The sequence below is a fragment of the Vulpes vulpes genome, chromosome 9 (genome assembly GCF_048418805.1).
Source record: "Vulpes vulpes isolate BD-2025 chromosome 9, VulVul3, whole genome shotgun sequence".
In the NCBI taxonomy this organism is placed as follows: Eukaryota; Metazoa; Chordata; class Mammalia; order Carnivora; family Canidae; genus Vulpes; species Vulpes vulpes.
This window is the reverse complement of record NC_132788.1, coordinates 3,235,306-3,257,353: the sequence shown is the minus strand read 5'-3', so window position 1 is coordinate 3,257,353 and position 22,048 is coordinate 3,235,306. Positions and strand designations below refer to the sequence as shown.

Genomic DNA, 22,048 nt, shown 5'->3' with positions numbered 1-22,048 from the left:
AGTGAGGGGCCCGCGCGTCCCGGGGCTGCGGCGCAGAGGGCCTGGAGCCGGGCGACAGCAGGTGGCTCCGCTTGGCTGCAGGCCCTGCCCCCGCGCCCCCGCGCCCCGGCGGCCTCGGGCAGGCTCTGAGCGCTCCCCTTGCCTGGGGCGTTGGGGCGGCGCCCGCGCGGGGGGGGGGGGCCCGGCCACCCGCAGAGCTTCACCGCCGCGGGGCCTCCGCGCACCCGGGAGCCCCCCCCTCCCTCCCGCGACACCCCGAGGTCTCGGGCGCCCGCAAGCCCAGGTGGCCGCGCCCCAGGCAGGGCCAACGCCTCCTCTCCCCTCCCGAGGCGGGGGCCTCTCCAGCCGCCCCAGGGCGCCACCGCCGGGCCGCCTGCAGCCCCCCGGGGCACCCGCCCGCCCCTGGGTCCGCGCCCTCGGCCGGCTCTCCCGGGGCGGCCTTTCCCGATTAGCTCGGGGCTGGGTTTGTCCCCGCGGGAGCCCCGGGGTCCGCCCCTCGGGGGAGCCTCGGAGCTGACCCCGGGCAGGGAGAGGGAGAGGGTGGCGCTCGGGGTCGGACTCAGGTGCGCGGTGGCGGAGAGCCCCCTGCTGGGCGACGGCGGCGCGGGGCCTCCCCGGAGCTCGGGCCCGGAGCGCGCCCCCCAGGGAGGGCCCGCGACCCCCAGCTCGCTCTGCGCCTGCCCGCGGCACCCCCCCAGGCGCCCGCCCACCACCATCACCGCCGGACGCCCCCCCGCAGGTGCCCGCCGACCATCACCGCCCCCCCCAGGCGCCCGCCCACCACCACCACCACCACCACCATCACCCCCCGCCCCCCCCAGGCGCCCGCCCACCACCATCACCGCCGGACGCCCCCCCGCAGGTGCCCGCCGACCATCACCGCCCCCCCCAGGCGCCCGCCCACCACCACCACCACCACCACCATCACCCCCCGCCCCCCCCAGGCGCCCGCCCACCACCATCACCGCCGGACCCCCCCCCCCCGCAGGTGCCCGCCGACCATCACCCCCACTCCCACCATCACCGCCCCCCCCAGGTGCCCGCCCACCACCACCACCACCACCATCACCCCCACTCCCACCATCACCCCCACCCCCGCCCCCCCAGGCGCCCGCCCCCCGCAGGCGCCCGCCCACCACCGTCACCCCCACTCCCACCATCCCCCCCACCCCCCCAGGTGCCCGCCCACCACCATCACCGCCCCCCCCCGCAGGTGCCCGCCCAGAGGTCCTCCCGCGGGGCCGCCCCTGGAGACCCGCCCCCCCGCCCCCCCCAGCCGCGGTGGGCAGGGCCTTGCGCGCGCCTCCGCTCCCCGCCGCGCCCGCGCCCGCGCCCGCCCCCACCCCGGCGCCGCGGCGGCTCAGTGCTCGCAGGCTGCCCGGCCCCGCTGCGCGCCATGGCTCGGAGCCTGCGCGGCCTCCCGCGACGCAGCGTCTGGCTGCTGCTGGGTGAGTAGGGCCGGGGTCGCTGGCGGCGGGGGCGAGGGCCAGGGCGAGGGCCAGGGCGAGGGCCAGGGCGAGGGCCAGGGCCAGGGCCGGGGCTGCCGGGCACCGCGCCTCCCCCCGCGCCCGGGAGCGCACGGCCCGCACCTGTGCCCCGAGCGCGGGCAGCAGGCACCTTGCGGGCGCGGCGCGGGGACCGGTGCGGCGGCCCCGGCTCAGGCGCGGGCGAGCGGCCGCACGCAGCTGCGGACCTGGACCTGGACCTGGACCGGGCCCCTGGGACGCGCGTGCAAAACCCAGGGCAGCCTCCAAGCCTGCTTGCGTGTGAGCTCGGGCCTCTGGCTGGGAGAAATTCACGGAGGGACTCACCCTCGGAGAGCAGGCTCTGCTCGCAGACGGGCTGTAAGCCGGGCCCGGGGCAGCAGGGACGTGCACCGACTTCGCCTGATTTAGGGCGAAATTGTCCCCACGGCTTTGCTGTCGCAGTGCCCAGGAATCTTTCCAAACCGCCCCGGCCGCTGGATCCGTCTCCTGGGTGTAGGGCCCTTGAGGGGAGGAATCCAGCAGCCCGGGAGGAGGGGGTCAGCCTGCGGCTGCTTCCTGCACCTGTGGGCTCTCCCCGAACAGGTGATGTGGGGCAGAAGCACCTGCAATGCAGATGCAGGTCCCCACCCCCACCCCCACCCCCGGGCTGCTGCTGGTGGAGGGTGACCGCTGCGCTGGCTCCTGGGGGCAGCAGGGCAGATGGCCCGGGGCCACCTGAGGACCTGGGCCCGCAGGGCAGGCCGGCCAGCCAGGCTCGCCAGGAAACCCTTCGCATCTGCTGGCCCCGTAATGACTGATCTTGCCCCTTAAAATGTTTGGCTGAAATTCTGCATAAAGCAAAATCTTAAAATAGTATTCTCTCCTTTTGTTGTTAGGATCCCTTTGGCTTGACGTGGGATTTAGATTTACGGTGTTAACCTCCTAAGAAATGAACATTTCTCTGCTAACAGGGCAGGGAGCTGGCTTGTGTCATTTTTTTTTTTTTTAAAACCTAACTGACCAAATACATACTCTTTACTGGTGTCCGGAGGCTGCACCTTCTAAAGCCTGTGTAAATAAACACCACGTCATGAGAATATATATAAAGACCTTCCTTGTTGACCGGGAAAATAACCCACATTCTGGTGCAAGTTCAAAGTCCGATAATCTTAACATTAGTCGGAGGAGTCTGGCTAATGTGATAGCTTTATTTTTATTTTTTTTTCCCCAAATAAACACCACTCTTACGAGGTTATCAGTAAATTAATGTCATCAGAGCCCAGCAGTAATTAGTAGAATTGTGGAGCACGCAGGGATTTCTTCCCGAGCTGTTCATAGGAGCCAGATCTCCTTGGCAGTGCAGATTTTGCTACCCAAAATAGCAATGTGGAATTTCTCTTTTCTTTCTTTTTTTTTTTTTTTTCAAGTATGCGAGTTCATAGGTTCAAGAACTTATCTGTAACAGTTTTACAATGAGGCTCTTGTAAACCTGGGCTTTGTGCATATTCTTCTGTTCACGGAAGACTCTGAAATGACCACATGCATCTTATAAACTCCGTATATAGCCACTGAAAAGTTTTTTCTCCATCAGAAAAAAAAAAAAAAAGGATGTTTCCAGAGGACCGGGGTGATTCTGTGATGGCCAGGTCTGTTGTAAACTCTTGTCGGGAGCCCGCCCCCCACTCAGGAGCACTGGCTGACGCTGCCTCCTGTGAGCTGTCGCCTGGCCCGGGGGACACGTGCCTCCCCCGCATGCTGGGGGCGTCAAGGCTGTTCTTGCGAGGCCGCTGTGTCTACTGAGACACGGGACTCTGCATCATGCACGTGTAACCGTGTGGGACCGACGGGGATGCCACGGGAAACGCAGCGCATGTGACTTCAGACGGTGGTGCTGGTTTCAGTCTGGAGGCTGGTCTCACCCTGGAATCCAGATCCGAAGGATTCTTACTTGCTCGTCGTCATCTCAGGGTGTTTGTTTGCGTTCCCTGGGTATTCCCCTGCACGGAGAAATTTCTGGGTTTTTGTCTCCCTTCCACAGACGCTTGCCGGTCAGTCGTAGGCCAGAGCTGCTGAGAAACGCTTATGTCCACGCTGCAAGTGGGAGGGAGCAACAGGCCCAGGAAATGTTCCGGGTGGAATCTTTCCTTCAGGCAAAGAGCTATGTCTCTTCTGCACCCCCCGAGGTTTTTTTTTTTTTCTTTTTTTTTTCTTTTTTTTTTGTTTCTCCCAGAATGAACCAATTCCACTTCTGTGTAGTTGAAATTTGGGTCTGGCCGAGTGTGGTTGCCACTTGTGATGTGAATTCCAGTGAAAATGCTGAGCTGCCAAGGGTGGAACCCCCAGGTTTGGCTGCCAGTGGCCCCCCCCCCGCCATCAGGGGCAGAGCCCATCCTTCCCGAGGACCCCCTTGGCACGGTGGGCCTCCTCCCCGGGGACCCCAGCTCAGGCCTGGCCACAGGGCGGCCTCAGGGACGAAGGGGAAGCCCCGTCCCAGCCTGTGAGCCGCCGGCTGGGGGACCAGGACAAGACAGACAGACAGAGGTCTCCTGACCCTTCTGGAGCCTCAGGGGGAGCCCGCGGGTGGAGGTTTCACCCCATGAAGCCACCGCGTTTGCAGGGCAGGTGGGGAGGGGCGGAAACAGGGCCCAGAGCCTCCTTCCCAGCCCCGGCCTGGGCCCGCCCGCCTCTGCCGTGGAGAGCAGAGGAGAGGACACTGTCCCCCTGACGCACACGGAGCCCCCAGCGCCGGCCTGTCACCAGTCCTCCCGCCTCCCTTACTGGGCCACCGCGGCCCAAGGAACAGCCCTGGAGAACTCCCCGGTGCCCGGGACGAGGGTTATGTCAACACCGGGCACCAGGGGGGCCCCCAACCCACACAAGACCTTATTCATTTTAACATAATGAAGTTATTGTTGCCCGTGGACGATTCTTTCGCCCTGACGTTGTTTTATCTCCGTATTCTCCTCAACACGGAAAGGCCCAGGAGGCCCGGTGGTGAGCAGCCCTGCGGGGCCGGGTCCCGGGGGCCCAGCAGCCGGGACTCGGGGGGCGGGCGCCCGTGGGCCTCGGGCGGTTCCCACGGTGCCTCCCGGGAGCAGAGCAGAAACCAGCCGCCTGCTCTCCAGCCCTGGCCCCGCTCCCCCTCTGCGCCCTGCCCTGTGGGGCCGCCCCCGTCCCCCCCCCAGGTGCCTGCCCGCTCCAGGAAGCCTTCCATGGCTCCCCACCACCCCCCGTTGTCCCTCAGGTGGGCCCCCTTCCCCCGCTGGTCACTCACAGGAGCTGGGGTGCAGCGGACGCTCCGGGGCTCTGCACCCCGTGCCCGCAAGGCCCACCAGGGAGGAGTCTCCTGAGCCACACGCACCTGGGAGGCCGAAAGGCAGCACTGGCCCCGAGCTGATGACTGCCCTGTCACCCCTTCTGACCAGTCATCAGCCCGAATGAGAGCAGTTCACGTATCCGAGAGCAGAACCCACGTCAGGGGAAGAGGTCTAGGAGGCATAATCCCTTAGGACCTGTGATGCTGACCCCCAAGGTCCGCTGTCTCGCCGCCTGCTTATTGCCTCTGGAAGATGCTGTGGGTCTGTCTGTGAAGGAAGATGCTGCTGGCTGCGTAGATGGGAATATCAGGGAGCTTTGGGGGAAGCACTCAACTATTTTCTTATTTTTGTGAAGACGTTATTTATTTATTCATGAGAGACCCACAGAGAGAGAGAGAGGCAGAGACACAGGCACAGGGAGAAGCAGGCTCCATGCCGGGAGCCCGACGCGGGACTCGATCCCGGGACTCCGGGGTCACGCCCTGGGCCGAAGGCAGACGCTCCACCGCTGAGCCCCCCAGACGCCCCCATCCAGGCACCTGCTGACGGACACCCGGCTCGCTCCACTTCCTGGCCGCTGAGACCGCTGCCGTGGCCACAGGTGTGCGCGCCCCCGTTGGCGGGCCTGCTCTCCGGCCTCCGGCGTGTGCGCCGGGACGTGGAACTGCTGGGTCACGCGGTGGTTCTGTGTCGTCACTCGGTGTTTACCAGCTCGGGCGCCTGCCCTCCCGCCTCCCGCCACCGCGACAGCAGCGTGGGTTCCCGGCAGCGACACCCGGGGGTCCCGTTTCTCCACGTCCTCCCGACACGCGTCCTTGTCTGGGTGTTGGGCGGTGGCCGCCCGGACAGGTGCGAGGTGCCATTCGTGCCTTCTCAGGTGGACTTTAACTGCGTCAGGGGCGACGCTGTGGTTTATCGCTTCCTGGTCTCGCGCTGGACGACTCCACTGCCCACGCTTTGGATGTTCTGCGTCACTTGGTTTTATTTGTTTTAACCAGATTCAGCGTCCCGTCTTCCCATGGATTCGGGGACACTAACAGGGGCCCCCGCAGCCAGCACAGAGCGGGCGCCTCAAGGAGGGGGCAGGGAGGCAGGGTCCCTGGGCCAGCAGAGCAAGGGGACAGTGAGCGGGCTCCGCCAGGAGGGGCACAGGCCACGCGCGGAGAGTCTGATGAAGGCCTCGGCACGAGTGGGGGATGCCAGGCCGTGGGCTGAGGGGACCCTTCCTCTCTCCCCTCGCCCGGCTGCCCACAGGGCGGGGGCGGGAGCGGGAATTCCTCCTGCTGCGGATGGGGAGCCCCTGGGGCCTCCGGGGGTGGTCTGTGCGCCCCGTGGGGATGTGGGGAGGCAGCTCCCACGGAAGCGCTCGGCTCAGGGGAACCAGGAGCAGCAGCCCCAGGGACGCAGGAGCCGGTGCTGGGGCGCAGGGGAGCCCCTCCCCTCTGGAGCCCTTGCCTCCAGGCCTCCTGGTCCCCACCCGCCCTTGTGGCCCCCGAGAATTTTCCTTGTAAATGCTCGGCCTGTGCCGCCCCCTGGGTGTTACTAAGCCATTTCCAGGCTTCCTCAGCTGGTGAGCTGTGGCAACTAGTTTATAAAATCATGAAAACCCTCTTGCCCTCCTCTGGCGGCAGCACACGTCCCTGCAGGACACCGGGATGGCAACGAGGGCCACGGGATCGAGTCCGCGAGCGGCCCAGACGGGGAGCGCCCCCCACCCCCGGGCCTCTGTTCTCGGCTTGATCTCTCTGCCGCTGCTCCTTTGCGGGAGGGGTCCCCCCTGTGAGGGCGGAGGGGGTCCTCCCTGGGGGGAGCGTCCTGCACCTGCTTTCCCCGCCCCTGTGCACCGCCAGGAGCAAGACCCCCCTCGACCACTCCTGGGAGGGGGGCCCCGAGAAAGCCAGGCTGCAAGGGGCCTCCCTCGGGGCCTCAGAGCCTGTGCAGAGGTCGGTCCTCCCAGGCTCTGGGGCCGTCGTCTCGGGCTTTCACGCGGCTGCCGCACGGTCCCTGCCGTGTGCCCGAGAGGGCTGGTGTCCTGGCCGCACCGCTCCTGGGACGGGTGCCTGTGGGCGGTGACGTCGCTCCCCCCCCCCCCCCCGTCCCCCTCTACGAGATGAGAGCGTATTTGCAAGGCGCAAGCAGGCTACTGCCCGCAGAGGGCTCGGACAGGACTTGGGCCACGCGGGGTGTGGCTGTTGCCACCCTGGCAGTGTCCCCGGCGGGCAGCAGAGGGGGGCGGCTGGGGTGCCACCGACCCGGGGCCAGGTCTACATTCTATCCGTCTGGACCCAGCTCGCTCCCCAGAAGGGCACACACGGTGGCTCCTGACAGAAGCGCAGGCGCCCCAGCTGCCCGGACCCACCAGCACGGCACCCCCTGGGGGAGACAGCCGGCTCACGAGACCCCGGCTGAGGCCTAGATCGCTTTGAACTTTCTAGAAGCCTGAGAAGTCGGGCTGGCTGGCACAGGCGAGGCGTGGGATGCGTCCCCCCAAATATTCGCTCCTTCACTTCCTGTGCAAACTCCCCGAAGCCTGCTGCGGGCGGGGGTGGGGGGTGCGCACGTCCCAAGGTCCTGCGGTCGGTCGGCGGCCCAGGACAGGCTCCTGCTGGTGGCCACAACGGCATCAGAGGAGGGCGGAGCGCTGGCCAGGGCAGGAGTTGGTGACAGCTCGTGGGGCCTTGAGGGCCGACGAGGCATTTTTACTGGACGCACAAGAGTTTTGATTTTTTTTCGGTTATTTTGGTTTTGGTTTCTGTTCGTCCAAATAGGCTGAGGGCAACATGTTCAAACGGGGTTCTGTGTCCGTCATTCTCCGGGCCTGCAGCTTCCTGGGGATTTGGGTCCCCGGGGGGCATAACCAGGGCAGTCTTGGCGGTGGGTGCTTCTGTCCCTGCGGCCCGCGAGCGGGAGGGGACTCGCGCCTGCCGCAGGGACCTTGGAGCGAGGCTTTTTCTGATGGGGAAGACCTGGACAGAGCACAGGGATCACACCTTATCAATTCTAGGCTTGTCTAACCCGTGGAAAACATGAAGGACCACAAGGCAAAAGAAGTCGAGATGGTCTAGAATCACCCCACTCACGGATCTTGGCGTTTCCTCCGCATTTATTGTGTTAAACAGCTTCACTGAGGTGGGATTGACGAAGAGTAAGTGCAATATACGGGACGTGCACGATTTGGAAGGTTCTGACACGTGTATACGCCTGTGCGGACTCAACACTGAGCGTGTATGCCCCCCCCCCCCCGCCGCTCGCGGCGCCCCTCCCCATCACCCCTGCTGGCCACCGGGGTCAGGCGAGGGTCCCCGGAGTCCCTAAGGGGACGTTGGCTCACGTGGGAAACCCCGCGAGATGGGCCGCCCCTCCTGAGGCAGGAGGGATCCCTCTGGGGACAGCGCAGCCTCTGGAGGGCAGTCCCGTGGGCCACCCGCCGCAGGGGTCTCACTTCACAGACGGGGGTGAAGGAGGCCGCTCTGCCCCGGGGGGCCTCCTCTGTCCGGGGTCCCTGGAGGCTCCTCCCCCAGTGCTCGAGCACCTCAGAGAGGCTCTCCCTTAGCCCCCCGCCGCCGGGTCACCCCGTGGGAAGGCTCACCCCCGACCTGTCACCCCAGCCGCCTCCCCCCCCCACTCCCCCGGGCCCCAGCTCTGCAGGAGTCTGGGCTCTTCTCCCTGCAAATACCAAATAGGCCACAGCAGGATGGGCCCTTCCTGCCGATGTGCAGCCACAGACCGAGGATCCATAACGGGGGCCCCTCATCTGAGGTCCCAGTGCAGCAGCCCCAGAGCCCCGACGTCCCTATCCTTCCGGCTGCCAGTCGTTTGGGGGGTGTCTGAGGGATCCTGCCGCCTTGTGTGGCTACAGGCCACCGCCCCCCCTCCTGCCAGGGCTGGTTTTCTGCTGTGGAGGGAGGGAGGGAGCTGTTTCTCTGAGCCTTCCCTGAAAGGACACCTAATTCCCGAATAATGCACACACCCCGGAAGGCTCCTGCCCTGACACGCTGCCCAGGATGCTGCTGCTCCCAGCCCCCGCACGCGGCCCTTTAAAGACACGAGTGATGAGTGATTACAGCTGCAGCCACGCGGAACGGAACCCACTGGGCCGCAAACAGCTGCTTTTAAAACTCCTGGCAGTTTTAGTCGGTTTAAATAAAAATGTAAGGTACTCTCGTGAGACTCGTGTAAGGAGAACCTTAAGGGTCGTCCTCCCGGACGTGAGAAAGGAAGCTGGTTTCCAGATTCCCCCGCAGTCTGCCCTGCCCATCGCAGCTGCGGCCCGGGCTGCCCCAGGACAGGACGCAGGGACAGGACGCAGGGGCGGCGGGGCGTGCGGAGGCCTCTCTGACCCCGGGGAGCAGCAGGTGGCTCCCAGAGAGGTGGGCGCTGCGGCACCCCGGGGTCCAGCCCAGATGCGGGCCAGGGTCCAGGCCGCCTGCCCAGGGAGGCGCAGCTGGCTGGACTGGGGCAGGGCAGGGGGCTGCACATGGGGACAGACCCCTGGAGGTGGGGACGGGGCTATGCTCTGCAGCCCGGGGATGGCCCAGGGCACCCTCCCCATATGCCCCAGGTGGCGGCGGACACCGCAGCAGGAGGGATTATAGATGGGACCTGCCCTCTCCGCTGGGGACCCCCCCCCCCAACTGGCTCTCCTGGACAGTGCTGCAGCCCTCCTGCCCTGGCCCCGCACTGTCCCTGTCACACTCCCCCGCTGCTCACGGCAGCCGCGTCCCGGCCCAGATGCCCATTGGCCTTCATCCGCCCTGAGCCTGACCTTTCCAGAACCAGCGCGGAGCCGGCAGCCGGAGCCCCGTGCTGCACTCGCACGACGTCCACAGGCCTTCTGCTGTGGTCGGTGACTCGACGTCTGCGGGCTCCGCTTGCAGAGCTGCGAGGGTGGGGAGTGCGAGAGGAGAGGCCGAGACCATTGCTCTGAGGAAAGAAGCCGCTCCAGGCCCTGAGCGAGGCTGGCGGGGTGGGCTGGGGACCCCTCGGAGCAGGAGGCACTGGCCACTCACAGGCCACGTTTGGGCCTGGGGTTCCCCAGGGAACAGCGTCCCTGGTGGGGAGATAGGCAGGGGCTGGAGGTGCACAAGGGGGAACGAGGGGGGATGGGGGCACACAGAGGGGCCCTTGGACTGAGGCTGGACGGCAACCTGGGAATCCTGAGTCGGTGTCTGCACCCCGTGAGCCCCGGGGACCTCACCTGGCCACAGCAGGTGGGCTTTCTGAGGGGGCATCTTATGGGGCAGGTGTCGCCCCTTCCCTGGGCCTGCCCAGACAGCCCTGGGTGTCCTCCACAGCTGGTCCTCGGGGCGCGCTCGCTGTGCCAGGGTGGGCTCGTATGGTGCACTCCTGCCCGTATGGGCTCCATGGGGCACACCTGCCTGTGAGGGCTCTGTAGGGTACACCTATCTACCCATCCACCTACCCACCCGCCTATCCAATAACTAGCTCTTGAGCCCCTAGGAGGTACATTCTGGAATGGCACTTCACAGCCTGCTGTCGTCACCCCCTCTGTGACCCTCCATCACCCCCTACATCATCTGCCCTCTCCCCCAGGTCTGCAGCGAAAGACATGTCAAGTCCTCCACTGTCCTGTCCAGCATCTTGCCTAGTCCTCAGCCTCTTGGGACTGGGCGTTGGCTGAGTGTGGGGGCCCAGGTAGTTGAGACGAGTTCACCAAGCCTACACCTCCGTTGGTGCTGGGACCTTGAGTCTGCTTCTGAGCCCCAAAGCCTGTTGCTCCCTCTGGGAAGTGGACGATCACCCTAGGACCTGCCTCCAAGATACCTGTGCACGTGAAGACCTTTGGGTGGTGCTCATGTATCGTAGGGGCTGGAGTCCCAGCTCCTCCTTATTTTACTCTAGGAAGATGGAGGCAGGGGGGCATGGGGCAAGCTCACTCAAGTACATACCCCCTTCTAGGCCGTGTTCCAGAACTCTACACACAATCCGTGTCCCCAAGGTCGACCACCCTCTCCTTTCCCCCTGCCTTGTGGGCTCCCCAGGCCTGAGAGCTGCAAGGGGCAGCTGGGCATCCGCACATGTCCATGAGGCCCAACAAAGAGTCTAAGAGTTCCTGGTGTAGCCCTGGCTTCCCAGCTGCAGGCTTCATCCAGGAATTTGGAAAGGCCATGATGGTAGGGGTGCGGCTGGGGTGCCCTGTGGGCAGCGGGCCTGTATGGTCTGGGGGGCAGTAGGTGGGCCAGGCCTTGAAGAGGGAATGTGAAGGACCCACCCCTGGCCCTGCGTTGTCCCTTTGACAGGCAGTGTAGGCACACGTTGAGCCTGAAGAGGAAGAGGAGGGAGGCCTAGGGGTGGGGACCCAGCAGCCACCAGAGCCAGTTGTGGGCTTAGGGGGAAATGAGTGCGTTTTGATTTGTGCAGTCCCTTCCTTGACTTTGGAGCTCATATTTGTCAAGTGAGAGCCGAGAGCACATTTCACATCACAGCCTGTCAGCTTGGTTTGTCACAGGAGATGTGAGCAGGGGGCTCCTCGAGGCTGCAGCCTGGACCCCACATTCTGGCTCAAATCAGCCATCGGCCGGTGGCTTCGAGGCAGAGGAGCAGAGGTCCTCAGTTTCCCCACGTGGGACGTGGAGGTGCTGGGAAGTGCATCGGGGCCCGACGTGAGGATGGAGTGGCGCCTGAGCATCAGGCCCTGTGCCTGGCTCCCGTGGGCATCCTGCTCCTGATGGTCGGTGCCCACAGAGGGGAGTGCGATCCCCTGGCCCGTGCGCATGGAGCCCTGGGAGGCCCCACCAGCCCCTGGGGCAGCAGGCAGGGCCTTTGCTGGGTTGTGCTGGGATCCGTGAGCCCCAGGCTCCCTCTCCACGTGGGCAGGCCCCCATGCGGGCCCTGGGAAGGCAGGGGAGGTGATGCTGGGGACACTCTCGTTGCAGTGCACCACCTCCTCGTGGCCACGGCCTGCCAGGACGCCGACTACGGCGCTCTCCTCCAGGAGCTGTGCCTCGCCCGCTTCAAGGTGAGCATGGAGGCCATCGGGAAGACGCTGTGGTGCGACTGGGCCAAGACCATCGGGTAAGTCTGTGTCCCCTGGCCGCAGGGCCTGGTGCCAGGAGTCCTTGTGAGAGCTTCTTCATCAAGGTGAAGGTGACAGAAGGTGGCCGTGGGTGGGGGACAGCCTACGGGTGAAGGAGGGTGCAGTGACAAGTGGGAGTGGATGGAGCAGGCTTTGTCCGTGATGACTGGGGCCAGGGTGGACGCCGGGCCTTGTCCAGAGGCGGCCCTGAGGTTGGAGGGCTCTGTGTGGGCCGTGTCCCTCTGAGACGCTTATGGGCCGTCCCAGTGCAGGTGTGTGGGGGACAGCAGAGAGCGCCCAGGGGAGCCCGACTTACAGGGATGCCTCTGCAGGCTCCCACCGTCCCCGTGGTCAGGCTGAGGCCTCCTTCCCCCCATGCAGGCCTCCAAACTGCCTGGGATGAGGGTGCAGCCTGCCACCGGCGGGATGGCCCACGAGGCCCTAGGGACGGCTGGCATGAGCCCCTTCCCCTGTGTGACTCCAGGCTTCCCACCCGGCTGGTCAGTCCGCTGCCTCCCTGGGCCTCCAGGGACCCAGGCCCTCATCAGCAGGCCCGGGCTCTTGGCCTTCCAGAACCAGGACTGCACTTTGGGTACCTTCCCTGGAGGGGGCGGCAGGTTGCTAGGATCACAAGGGCCTGTTCTTTAGGGTAATCCACCTTCTGCCCCCGCAGAGGGATTGGTGTTTAAATTAAAGGTCGCCTGTTAATAGGGTCCCGGGACCACACTGGGGAGCCTCTGAAGCAAAGCCTCTTCCTGCTTGTCCCAAATAAGCAACCTCGGACAAGTGCGGACAGCCTGCAGACAGGCGGCCCAGCAGTAGACAGGGTGACGGATGCCACTGAGGTCCCCAAAGATGCAGGGATGACACGTTCTTAGAGATGGGAGTCGGCTCCTGCCCATCCCCTGTGGGCAACCAATCTCATTCGTTTCTGTGTCTTCCTTCTTGTGCTGCTTTTGCACAGGCGAGCAGGTGTGTGAACGTTTCTCTTAGATGCTCCTCACATGACGTATATCATACCATAGGTGTCCTCTTACTGTACTTACTACGCTGGACCATGCGGTAGATACGCTCATTTAAAGATTTATTTAAGAGAGGGGATCCCTGGGTGGCACAGCGGTTTAGCGCCTGCCTTTGGCCCAGGGCGCAATCCTGGAGACCTGGGATCGAGTCCCGCATCGGGCTCCGTGCATGGAGCCTGATTCTCCCTCTGCCTGTGTCTCTGCCTCTCTCTCTCTCTCTCTCTCTCTCTCTGTCTATCATAAATAAATAAATCTTAAAAAAAAAAAAAAGAAAAGATTTATTTAAGAGAGAGAGCACGAGCCAAGAGGAGGGGCAGAGGGAGAGGGAGAAGCAGATTCTCCAGTGAGCAGGGAGCCCGACGCAGGGCCTGTCCCAGGGCCCCAAGACGATGGCCTGAGTGGAAATCAAGAGTCGGATGCTCAACTGACTGAGCCACCAGGCGCCACTGAGCCACTGAGCACCTGCTGTAGATATTCCTATACGGCGCTAGAAATGTTCTCATACTACTCTACGCTAAAGATATTCTTTCATCGTACTACACTGTGGATATTCTTATCCTGTAGATTATTCTCAGACTGCGCTCTGCTGTAGATATTTCCTTTTTTAGATCTTTTATTTAAATTCGACTTAATTACCATAGAGTGTATTATTAGTTTCAGAGGTAGAGTTCAGTGATTCATCCCTTGCATATAACACCCAGTGCTCGTCCCATCACCTGCCCGTCGCCCAGGGACCCCCATTGCCTCATCCCTAGTCCCCTCCGGCGACCCTCAGTTTGCTCCCGAGAGTTAAGAGGCTCTTATGGTTCGTCTCCCTCTTTGATTTCGTCTTATTTTATTTTCCCTTCCCCTCTCCTATGTTCACCTGTTTCGTTTCTTAAATTCCACAGAGGAGTGAGATCCATAGGGTGTTTGTCTTTCTCGGACTGACTCACTTCGCTTAGGATAATACCCTCTAGTTCCATCCATGTTGGTGTAAATGGTAAGATCCCTCCTTTCTGGTGGCTGAGTCATACTGTGTATAGACCACGTCTTTATCCATCATCTGTCAGTGGACCTCTGGGCTCTTTCCATGGTTTGGCTCTTGTGGACGTTGCTGCTGTGAACATTGGGGGGCAGGTGCCCCTTCTCATCACTACATTCGTATCTTTGGGGGTAAATCCCCAGTAGTGTAATTGCTGGGCCATACGGTGGCTCTATTTGTAACTCTCTGAGGACCTTCCACACTGTTTTCCAGGGGGGCTGCCCCATCTTGCATTCCCACCAACAGTGCAAGAGGGTCCCCCTTTCTCCACGTCCTCGCCAACATCTGTCATTTCCTGATTGCTAATTTTCGCCATTCTGACAGGTGTGAGTGGGGTGGGGGGTATCTCGTTGTGGTTTTGATTTGTATTTCCCTGATGCCCAGTGATGTGGAGCATTTTTTTCATGGGTCCGTTGGCCATTTGTAGGTCGTCTTTGGAGATATGTCTGTTTACGTCTTCCGCCCATTTCTTGACTGGATTTTTTTGTTTTTGGGATGTTGAGTTTGATAAAGTCTTTATAGATGTTGGATACTAGCCCTTTATGTAGATACTCATTTTGCACTTTTTTTTTCACCTACTAGTATATGCTGGAAATCCATCCTTATTGGTGCATAGAGAGCTTCACCACGCATTTTTGCAGCTGGATAATATTGCTCCGTGCATAATTTTCCAATTTTCCCAGCACTTCTCCATCAAGAGGCATTTGGTTTTCCCAGCATTTTCCGATTTCAGGTAGTGTTGACAGGAAGGGGCCTGCATGCGTGCGTGCTGTTGTTGTTGGCTCAGCATCCTAAGGGCGGCTCCCTGGCGCAGGTCCACGGGCCCCCCGGTGGGAGGACACAGTACTGAGCACCACCTGTTTACCTCCAGGAGAGCGGGCAGCAGACCTAAGGGAGCTGCTTCCTCCACACCCACGGTGTCGGGCTGGAGTCCTTGCCACCTGCTCAGCAAGGAACTGTGTCCCTGTGGTGTGTCAGCCTGCCTTTCTCCAGCGACCAGTCCATCTTCTGTTCTCTTTCCTGTGAACGTTTTGTTTGTGTCTTTTCCCATTTTCTGTAGGGTTTCTGGTCCTTTTTAAAGAGTTCTTTATTTTATTCTTTTTTTCAAGATTTTATTTTTAAGGAATCTGTGCACCCCAAATGGGGCTCGAACTCACCACCCTGAGAGCAGGAGTCGCGTGCTCCGTCCCCCGGCCGGGCCAGCCGCCCACCCCCGAGAGTGCCCTGTGTTAGAGGAGACGGACCCTTGTCCGCCGTGCACGTGAGACCTGTGCCCCCAGCTCCTTGGCTGTCTTTCCACTTGATTCCAGTGTTTCTGCTGTGGTGTAACCTGTTTTCACGTGGCCGTATGTGTCGGGGTGTCAGTCACCCCCGGCTCTGCATCACAGCTGAACAGCCCCTCCCCACGGGAGCAATCCACCCATGGTTTCCACTCCAGGCTGTGGGTTTCAGGGGCCCATCCCAGTCTGTCGCTGCTACGTCTTCATTCTGGCATGAAACGCGCTAGGAAGCAAGTTCTGTCTTCCAGATGAGCTGCCCAGTTGTTCTGTGTGTTCAGGAGCCCGTCTCTGCCCCCAGGGAGCCGAGATGCCACCCTGTCCCATGTCATCTCCCTCTACACTTTGCCCACTCCCCGTTTCAGACATTCTTCGTATTCCCTGCATCTACAACATCAGTTTCTTCTCCAGAACCGTCCAGTGGGTCTTCACTGCCTATGAATGCTTACTTATCACTTGCCTCATTTTTTTTTGCCTCATTTTTTTTAAGATTTTATTTATTTATTCATGAGACACAGAGAGAGGCAGAGACAGAGGCAGAGGGAGAAGCAGACTCCATGTAGGAAGCCCGATGTAGGACTCGATCCCAGGACCCCGGGGTCACCCCCTGAGCCAAAGGCAGATGCTCAACCACTGCGCCACCCAGGTGGCCCTCACTCGCCTCATTCCAACAAGAGTTTACTATTGCAGCCAGCATTTATTAAGCACCTACTATGTGCTGGGCATTGTGCTAATCACTTAACATCTGTCATCTCCAGTAAGGACACAGCACCCTCAGGAGATGGTAGGATGGTTGTAACTCCTACCTAATCTGCTCAGGGCCACATCTCTTTGGGTCCAAAGTCTCAGTTCTTGACACTCCCCAGGGACACGGAATGGCTCCCTCCTGATTCTCAGGGGAGGTGTGGGGATGCCCTGTCTTTATAGAAGTGGGAGGTGGATGATGGCCCCCAGTGGCCATCTCGGCCCCTGCCAGCATCCAGGGTGCCTGGTGGGGTCTGTTTGCACTGAGATACCAAGGCTGGTACTCAAACCCAACCAGACTTTCTAGAGCCTCCTGGAGCAGAAGAGGTCTTGGGAGGCTTAGGGCAGACAAGCTTGTCCAAATGATTGGGTGGAAAAGGAGAGAAGAGGGACCCAGAAGAAAGACGAGGCATGGCCAGGTGTGGAGGAGCAACGTGGATTGGCAGGAGGGCCACCACCGACAGAACAGAGTCCCGCAGAGGACCCCAGGGTGGAGCGCCGAGAGACAGAGAGCCAGGCAGCAGGCTGGTCCCAGGGGATTCTCCAGCCTGGGGGGGAGGACGGCAAGCTGGGCAGATGTCTGACAAAGGGTGCAGGTGCCGGGAAGGACTCTGCCCTGAGCCAAGTGCAGCCACGGGGCTTGTCGGTGGGGTGAAGGTGGCACCCAGAGAGCAGGACTGGGCAGTGTCTGGGGTCTGGGATCCAGCCCTGGGCTACAGCTGTGGGTGGAGAACTCTGAAGGCAGGAGGCCAGAGGTACCCAGGGCCCACTGCCTGAGGTCACGGCTGTCCTCGCAACTGGGTTGGGCCTGCCGGTAGCTCCGAGAGGGCAGTTGGGAGCTCCGGATTGCGCTCCGAAGTCAGAGGAGACCTACCTTCCTACTGAGTGACGAATGTGAGGCCGCCAGTCTTCTGTGGGATGCACACTCCAGACGAAATGGGGAGAAATGCAGTATAGGGCACTTGGGGGCTGCTGGTGCCAGCTGGCTCTCTCCACCCGGGCCACAGTTCCCGGGTCAGACCAGATGGAGCGGAGGGCCCTCATCGGCCCGGCTCCACTTGGGACAGTGGCTGGAAACACGGCTTATTTCACAGTCCTCCTGGCAGCACTGGGCATCGTTGCTCAGGGAGGGAGACCTCGAGAGCAAGCAGGGCCTGACGAGAGCACTCAGGCCACCTTCCAGCAACAGGACAGTGACCTGCCGTGGGACGGTGGGTCTGCGTGGTTTTTGCATTTCAGAGTTTGTAATGGAGCTTTTCCTGGGGCCTTGGCTGGCCAGCACAGTCCTGCATTTAAATCGATCCGTGGTCCCCGGACCCTGACCCCTGCTCCTCCATCGTGCTGGTGGCTTGGGGGTGCTCCCAAGGCTGTCTCGTTTGGGGATGCTGGGGATTTCTCAGATTCCCCAGGTGTCTGACCTGTCTCTGCACGGGGTCCCCTAGAGGCAGATGGGCTCAGCAGGGCAGAGGCGCCCCCCGCCCCCACCTGGCACCAGGCCGAGCCCATGACTCCCTGGGGCTTATCTTGTTAAACTGCAGGCCTGGTCTGCTGGTGGGAATGTAACGTCATTTAGCGTATTAACTGGGAATAGAATCTAATTTGGGGAGCAGCAGAGAACATGGGAAAATGCGTCCTCGGAAACTCTCCTCTCCAGAGACGTTCCTGCGGGTTTCAGGGTGGGAGAGAAAGAGCAGAACAGAGAAGGAGGAGGATCTCGGCTTTAAAATGATGCGTATGGGATTTTCTGTCCAAGACAAAAAGTGGGGGGTGGATTGAGTCCCGAGAGGTGGCCCAGTCCCCGGGAGGGCTCTGCAGCCCTGGGAAGTGGGGGGCAGCCCCGTGTGGTAAGTGGAGGACACGGCGGGTGTTTCGGGCACCGGCGGAGCCGCGGGGACCTCGCCCAGGGACCGCCGACCTGGCCAGGGCACCTCGGCCCCCCGCGGGCTCTGTCCCGGGCCCCTGCCCTTCCCTGTCTGCCGCTGGAACAAAGAGCCTTCTTGTGTGTCTCCCTCCAAAGTGTCGAGTCAGGAAATTCTGCAGGACTGAGCAGCCCGGAGCACTGCCTCTGTGATGAGTCCCAACAGGAGCGAGAGGGAGGGAAGCTTCTCCGGTGCCAGAGGGCTCCCAGGGCAGCGGGTCCTCCGTCCGCCCATGTGGCTGAGGCCAAGGGCCGGGCCTTGCCCAGGGCGCTTGGCTCGCCCTTCCCCGGAGCCCTGGGGCCACCTGGCATGGGGGGGCCTCCCCGAGTGTCCCTCCCGCACGGCTCCCCGAGCTGGCTCCTGCTCCCTCGCCGCCTGGGCCCTGGAACCCGCCCCCTGCTCACCAGGGCTTGCCCCTTCCTGTGGGGGGGGGGCCCCCCCGCACAGCTGCCCACTGCCCCGCCCCTCTGCCCCCACCCCCGGCTGGGGGGTCCTTCAGGTGTCTCCAGAGCACAGGCTCACACCCTCCAGCCCGGGCGCACGGGGACCCTAACTTTGGGGGCCTGAGGGGAGGGGCTGTGCCTGCGGGATGGCCCAGCCTGTCCCCCGGAGCCATCCCTCCTGCTCCCCAGCCCGGAGCCTCAGCTGGGTGCCCCGGCCCTGCAGGGAAGAGGTGCAGACACAGCTTCTCAGGGCCAGGGCAGGTGCTCCTGGGCGAGGGTGTCTGCTGTGGCCCCCCCAGCTCTCCGCACCTCCCAGCTGCTCCACGTGTACCTCCCCCTCCAGTGCTCTGGGTGTGCACACCCGGGGCACGGGAGGTTCCCCCGAGGCTGATGTCGGCGGAGAAGAAGGACACCTGAGCTGAGCCCGGAGCCCCCCGCAGCCCGCGCCCTGCATGTGTTTGGCCAAGGCTGTGACAGGGAGGCGGCGTGGGACTCAGAGTTTGCTGGGCAGGCGGGTAGAGGAAAGCGGGGACACTTTTTGTGCCCTCACCCTCTGAAAGCCAGCTTCCTGAAGTCCCCGCCTAGGTGGCACCTTGGCCGAGCTGCTCCGGTGGAGAAGTGTACTGCGTGCACCACCAGGACCCCACAGCAGCCACGGAGGGAGGCGGGTCTGCGAGCTGGCTGTCCGTGGGGGCAGCGAGGGTGCCCTCGACCGTGTGTCAGGAGCCCAGCCGCTGACCTGGGGGAGCAGATGGAGGGCTGGGGAGGTGGGGCCAATGCTGTGGCAGCAAGGCATGCTGGGGGAGGGAAGGAGGAGCTTTGAGCACCCAGATCTGTGCTTGCAGACAAGCCGGGGCTGGGGGTGGAAGGCTCTGGAAATCCACTCTGTGCACCATGCACCCGGATCCAGCCCTGGGCAGGCCCGTGTGTGGGGGGGGGTCACCCACAGACCGTGGCTCACAGCCCCACGCTGCGCCAGCTGTATCACCACCACGCTGGGAGGTACCCCTCTGGCTGTGCCCCACCGGCCAGGGGAGCTGTCTTCATTTTGCGGGGTTGTAAGTGCTCACGGGTGGCAGCAGCATTTTGGGGCCAGCATTTCAGCTGTGTGCCTGCTCCATGGGGGGTTCTCATGATGGTCCCCCAGGGTCGGTGGATGGCCATCTGTAAGACTGGAGGCTTTTAGGGAACGGGGAGGAAGAGCCCCACTTCCTCCTTGAGGAAGCTTCCAGAAACGTGTGTCTGCAGAGGCCAGAAACCCAGCATCCTCTGCGGTGGGGGAGGCTGGGAGCCAGAGAGTGGGAACGCTGGCCCTCGCGCCTCAACGAGGCCTCAGCCTCCTTCACCTTCGGCCACGGCCCGGGTGCTTCTGGCCGCAGGAGAGGGCACGGGGGCTGCCCCAGACCCGCGCTGAGCGGAGCCGCGGCGCCGCGCCTGCTGTGACATCTTCCCAGCAAGTGATGAACTGGCCCCTGCAGCACCTCCTCCGGGTGAGGATGAAGCCAGGCCCGCGTGTCCTGGTGTAAAAGATCACCAGGAGGGTGACACGAAGCAGATCCTGGCTGGGAGCGGGGGTGCAGGCAGGTGGGACGCATCCTGCTGATGGGGACGCCCGTCCCCGCCTTGGACACGCCGCTGCGACTCCTCGCTTCCCCACGGCGAGGAAAAACCCCAGAAACGTCTGGGCTGTGCAGACAGGAGGTGGCTGTCCGGGGAGGCGGGCCAGGCTTGCTCACACGGAGCTGCGCCGAGCCTGTTCCCAGGCGTCTCCCCAGGGCCGTCCACACCAAGGGGGCAAGGAGCCCGGGTGGGAGAGGTGCAAGGTGGGGGTGCAGCACCCCGTGTGTCCAGGTGGGTGCGGCAGGGTGGGGGTCACAGCAGCTGTCCCCTCCCACTGCTCACTTTCAGCCTGGCTCACTCCCACTGCCCCCACGGTCTCCCTGGACCCAGCCGGTCACCGGCTATTCTGTCGGTGGGCACGTTTGGAGCACGCCAGGGGCTGGCGACACCTGGGCCACCGTGGGAGGGCCCCGGGGGCTGCGGTGCAGGTGGCCGTCGCCTCCCCCAGGCCTATTTCAGGAACAGCTTTCTACCCCGGTGGCTCATAGGACTTCAGCCCTGGACACTTAGGCACAGGGTGCCCTGTGGGAGTGGGACACGCTCCGGGACAGGTGCCTTTGAGGCCTGAATTCTCTCTTCTCCCAGCTAGAAAAACGGAGGGCCCACTTTCTTAAAAAATATACTCCCTTTGAGTAGCAAGAGATGAGGTTACGCTCGCAGCTCGGGCCAGCTGGATGCAGCCCAGCTCAGTGGCGGGAAAGCCACATTAACACGTCCCGATTTTCGCAATCGTGTCACAGCGAGCCTTTGCCAGGATTTTGCTGCTATAAATGACGCAGCTATGAGAACTTCTGTACGTACGGCCTTCTTTTTTTGATTAATTTCTATGAACTGCAAACGGAATTACTACAGCACATGCCAGGAAATTCTGTAGTTCTTTTTTTTTTTTTAATTTTATTTATTTATTCATGACAGGCAGAGAGAGAGAGAGAGAGAGACAGGCAGAGGGAGAAGCAGGCTCCGTGCAGGGAGCCCGATGCGGGACTCGATCCCGGGTCTCCAGGATCACACCCCGGGCCAAAGGCAGCACCAAACCGCTGAGCCAACTGGGGCTGCTCAAATTTCGTGGTTCTTGATCAGTTTTTGCCCAGTTGCCCTTGGATTCTATTTTATTACTTTATTTTATTTATCTTTTGGTGCAAAGAGGTGGTTCTATTAAAGTGTGGGGACAAGACCCGAGGGCAGCATAGGAAATGATTTATTTCCTCATATGCTCCTGAGTATTGGGTTTGTAGAGATTTTACTTTTGCAGGTTGAATGAAATGAGATTTCCTCTTGTTTAATTCGCCGGCCTTTGGCGGTCAGGAAGGTGAAGCTGTTCTTCTACAATTGTTTGCGATTTCTTTTTTCTCAAGTGCACATTATCTGACCATAGCTTTAGCTCCTCATCTGTTGAGGCCTTGGGAGTATTATTAATCTTATTTTTGCAAACTCTCAAACACGGTAGACGTTAGCCATTTGTCGTTTTGTTCCAGATATTTTCACGTTCCCTTTGTGTTTATACTGGTGGTGTGTGTAATATATTAGTTATCCCATTTACACGTGTGCCCTGACTCACTCCTCGGAGGGCTGTGATTTGGGCACAGTCCTATCTGTTCCAGAAATTCAATTGTCGCAATTTCGAGGGAGTCATCTGGCCACAACATTATGTTCTGTTTCTTTTTAGTTGTTATGTGTTTTTGGAATAACACTTATCTTCTTAACCCAGTGAATATAGTTACATTAAGACATGAATTAATATTTATTTCCTTCCTACTTCAATTAGGCTAACATAATTTATTAAATAATACTTCCTGCCTCCGCTGTTGGGTTGTGCGTAGCTTCATACATACTACGTTTTGTGTGCATTAGAATCCGTCCAGGTAATTTTTACTATATCCTGGGGCCATACCCCCCCTTCCCATCGCCGTGGCTCTATAATATTTTCTACAGTTTAGAAGACCTCATTATCTCGTAGCATGTCCAGTCTCATTCCATTTCACATTATGTTTTACTTCCTTTCTTTTTCTTTTTTTTTTTTTTTAAGATTTTATTTATTCATGAGAGACACAGAGAGAGAGGCAGAGACACAGGCAGAGGGAAAAACAGGCTCCCCGTGGGGAGCCCGATGCGCGACTCGGTCCCAGGACCCTGGGATCACAGCCTGAGCCGAAGGCAGATGCTCAACCGCTGAGTCATCC

General features: G+C 61.4%; 1 protein-coding gene across 1 annotated transcript in view; it reads left to right on the top strand.

Annotated features, from left to right (window-relative positions):
* Positions 1-1,299: 1,299 nt before the first annotated feature.
* The window catches only part of RAMP1 (receptor activity modifying protein 1), a 37,879-nt gene continuing 17,130 nt past the window's right edge, over positions 1,300-22,048 (top strand). The window contains exons 1-2 of the mRNA XM_072719040.1: positions 1,300-1,448; positions 11,680-11,818. Coding sequence (XP_072575141.1) covers positions 1,397-1,448; positions 11,680-11,818 — 191 coding nt within the window. The 5' untranslated portion in view covers positions 1,300-1,396. The remainder of the gene's footprint in view (positions 1,449-11,679; positions 11,819-22,048) is intronic.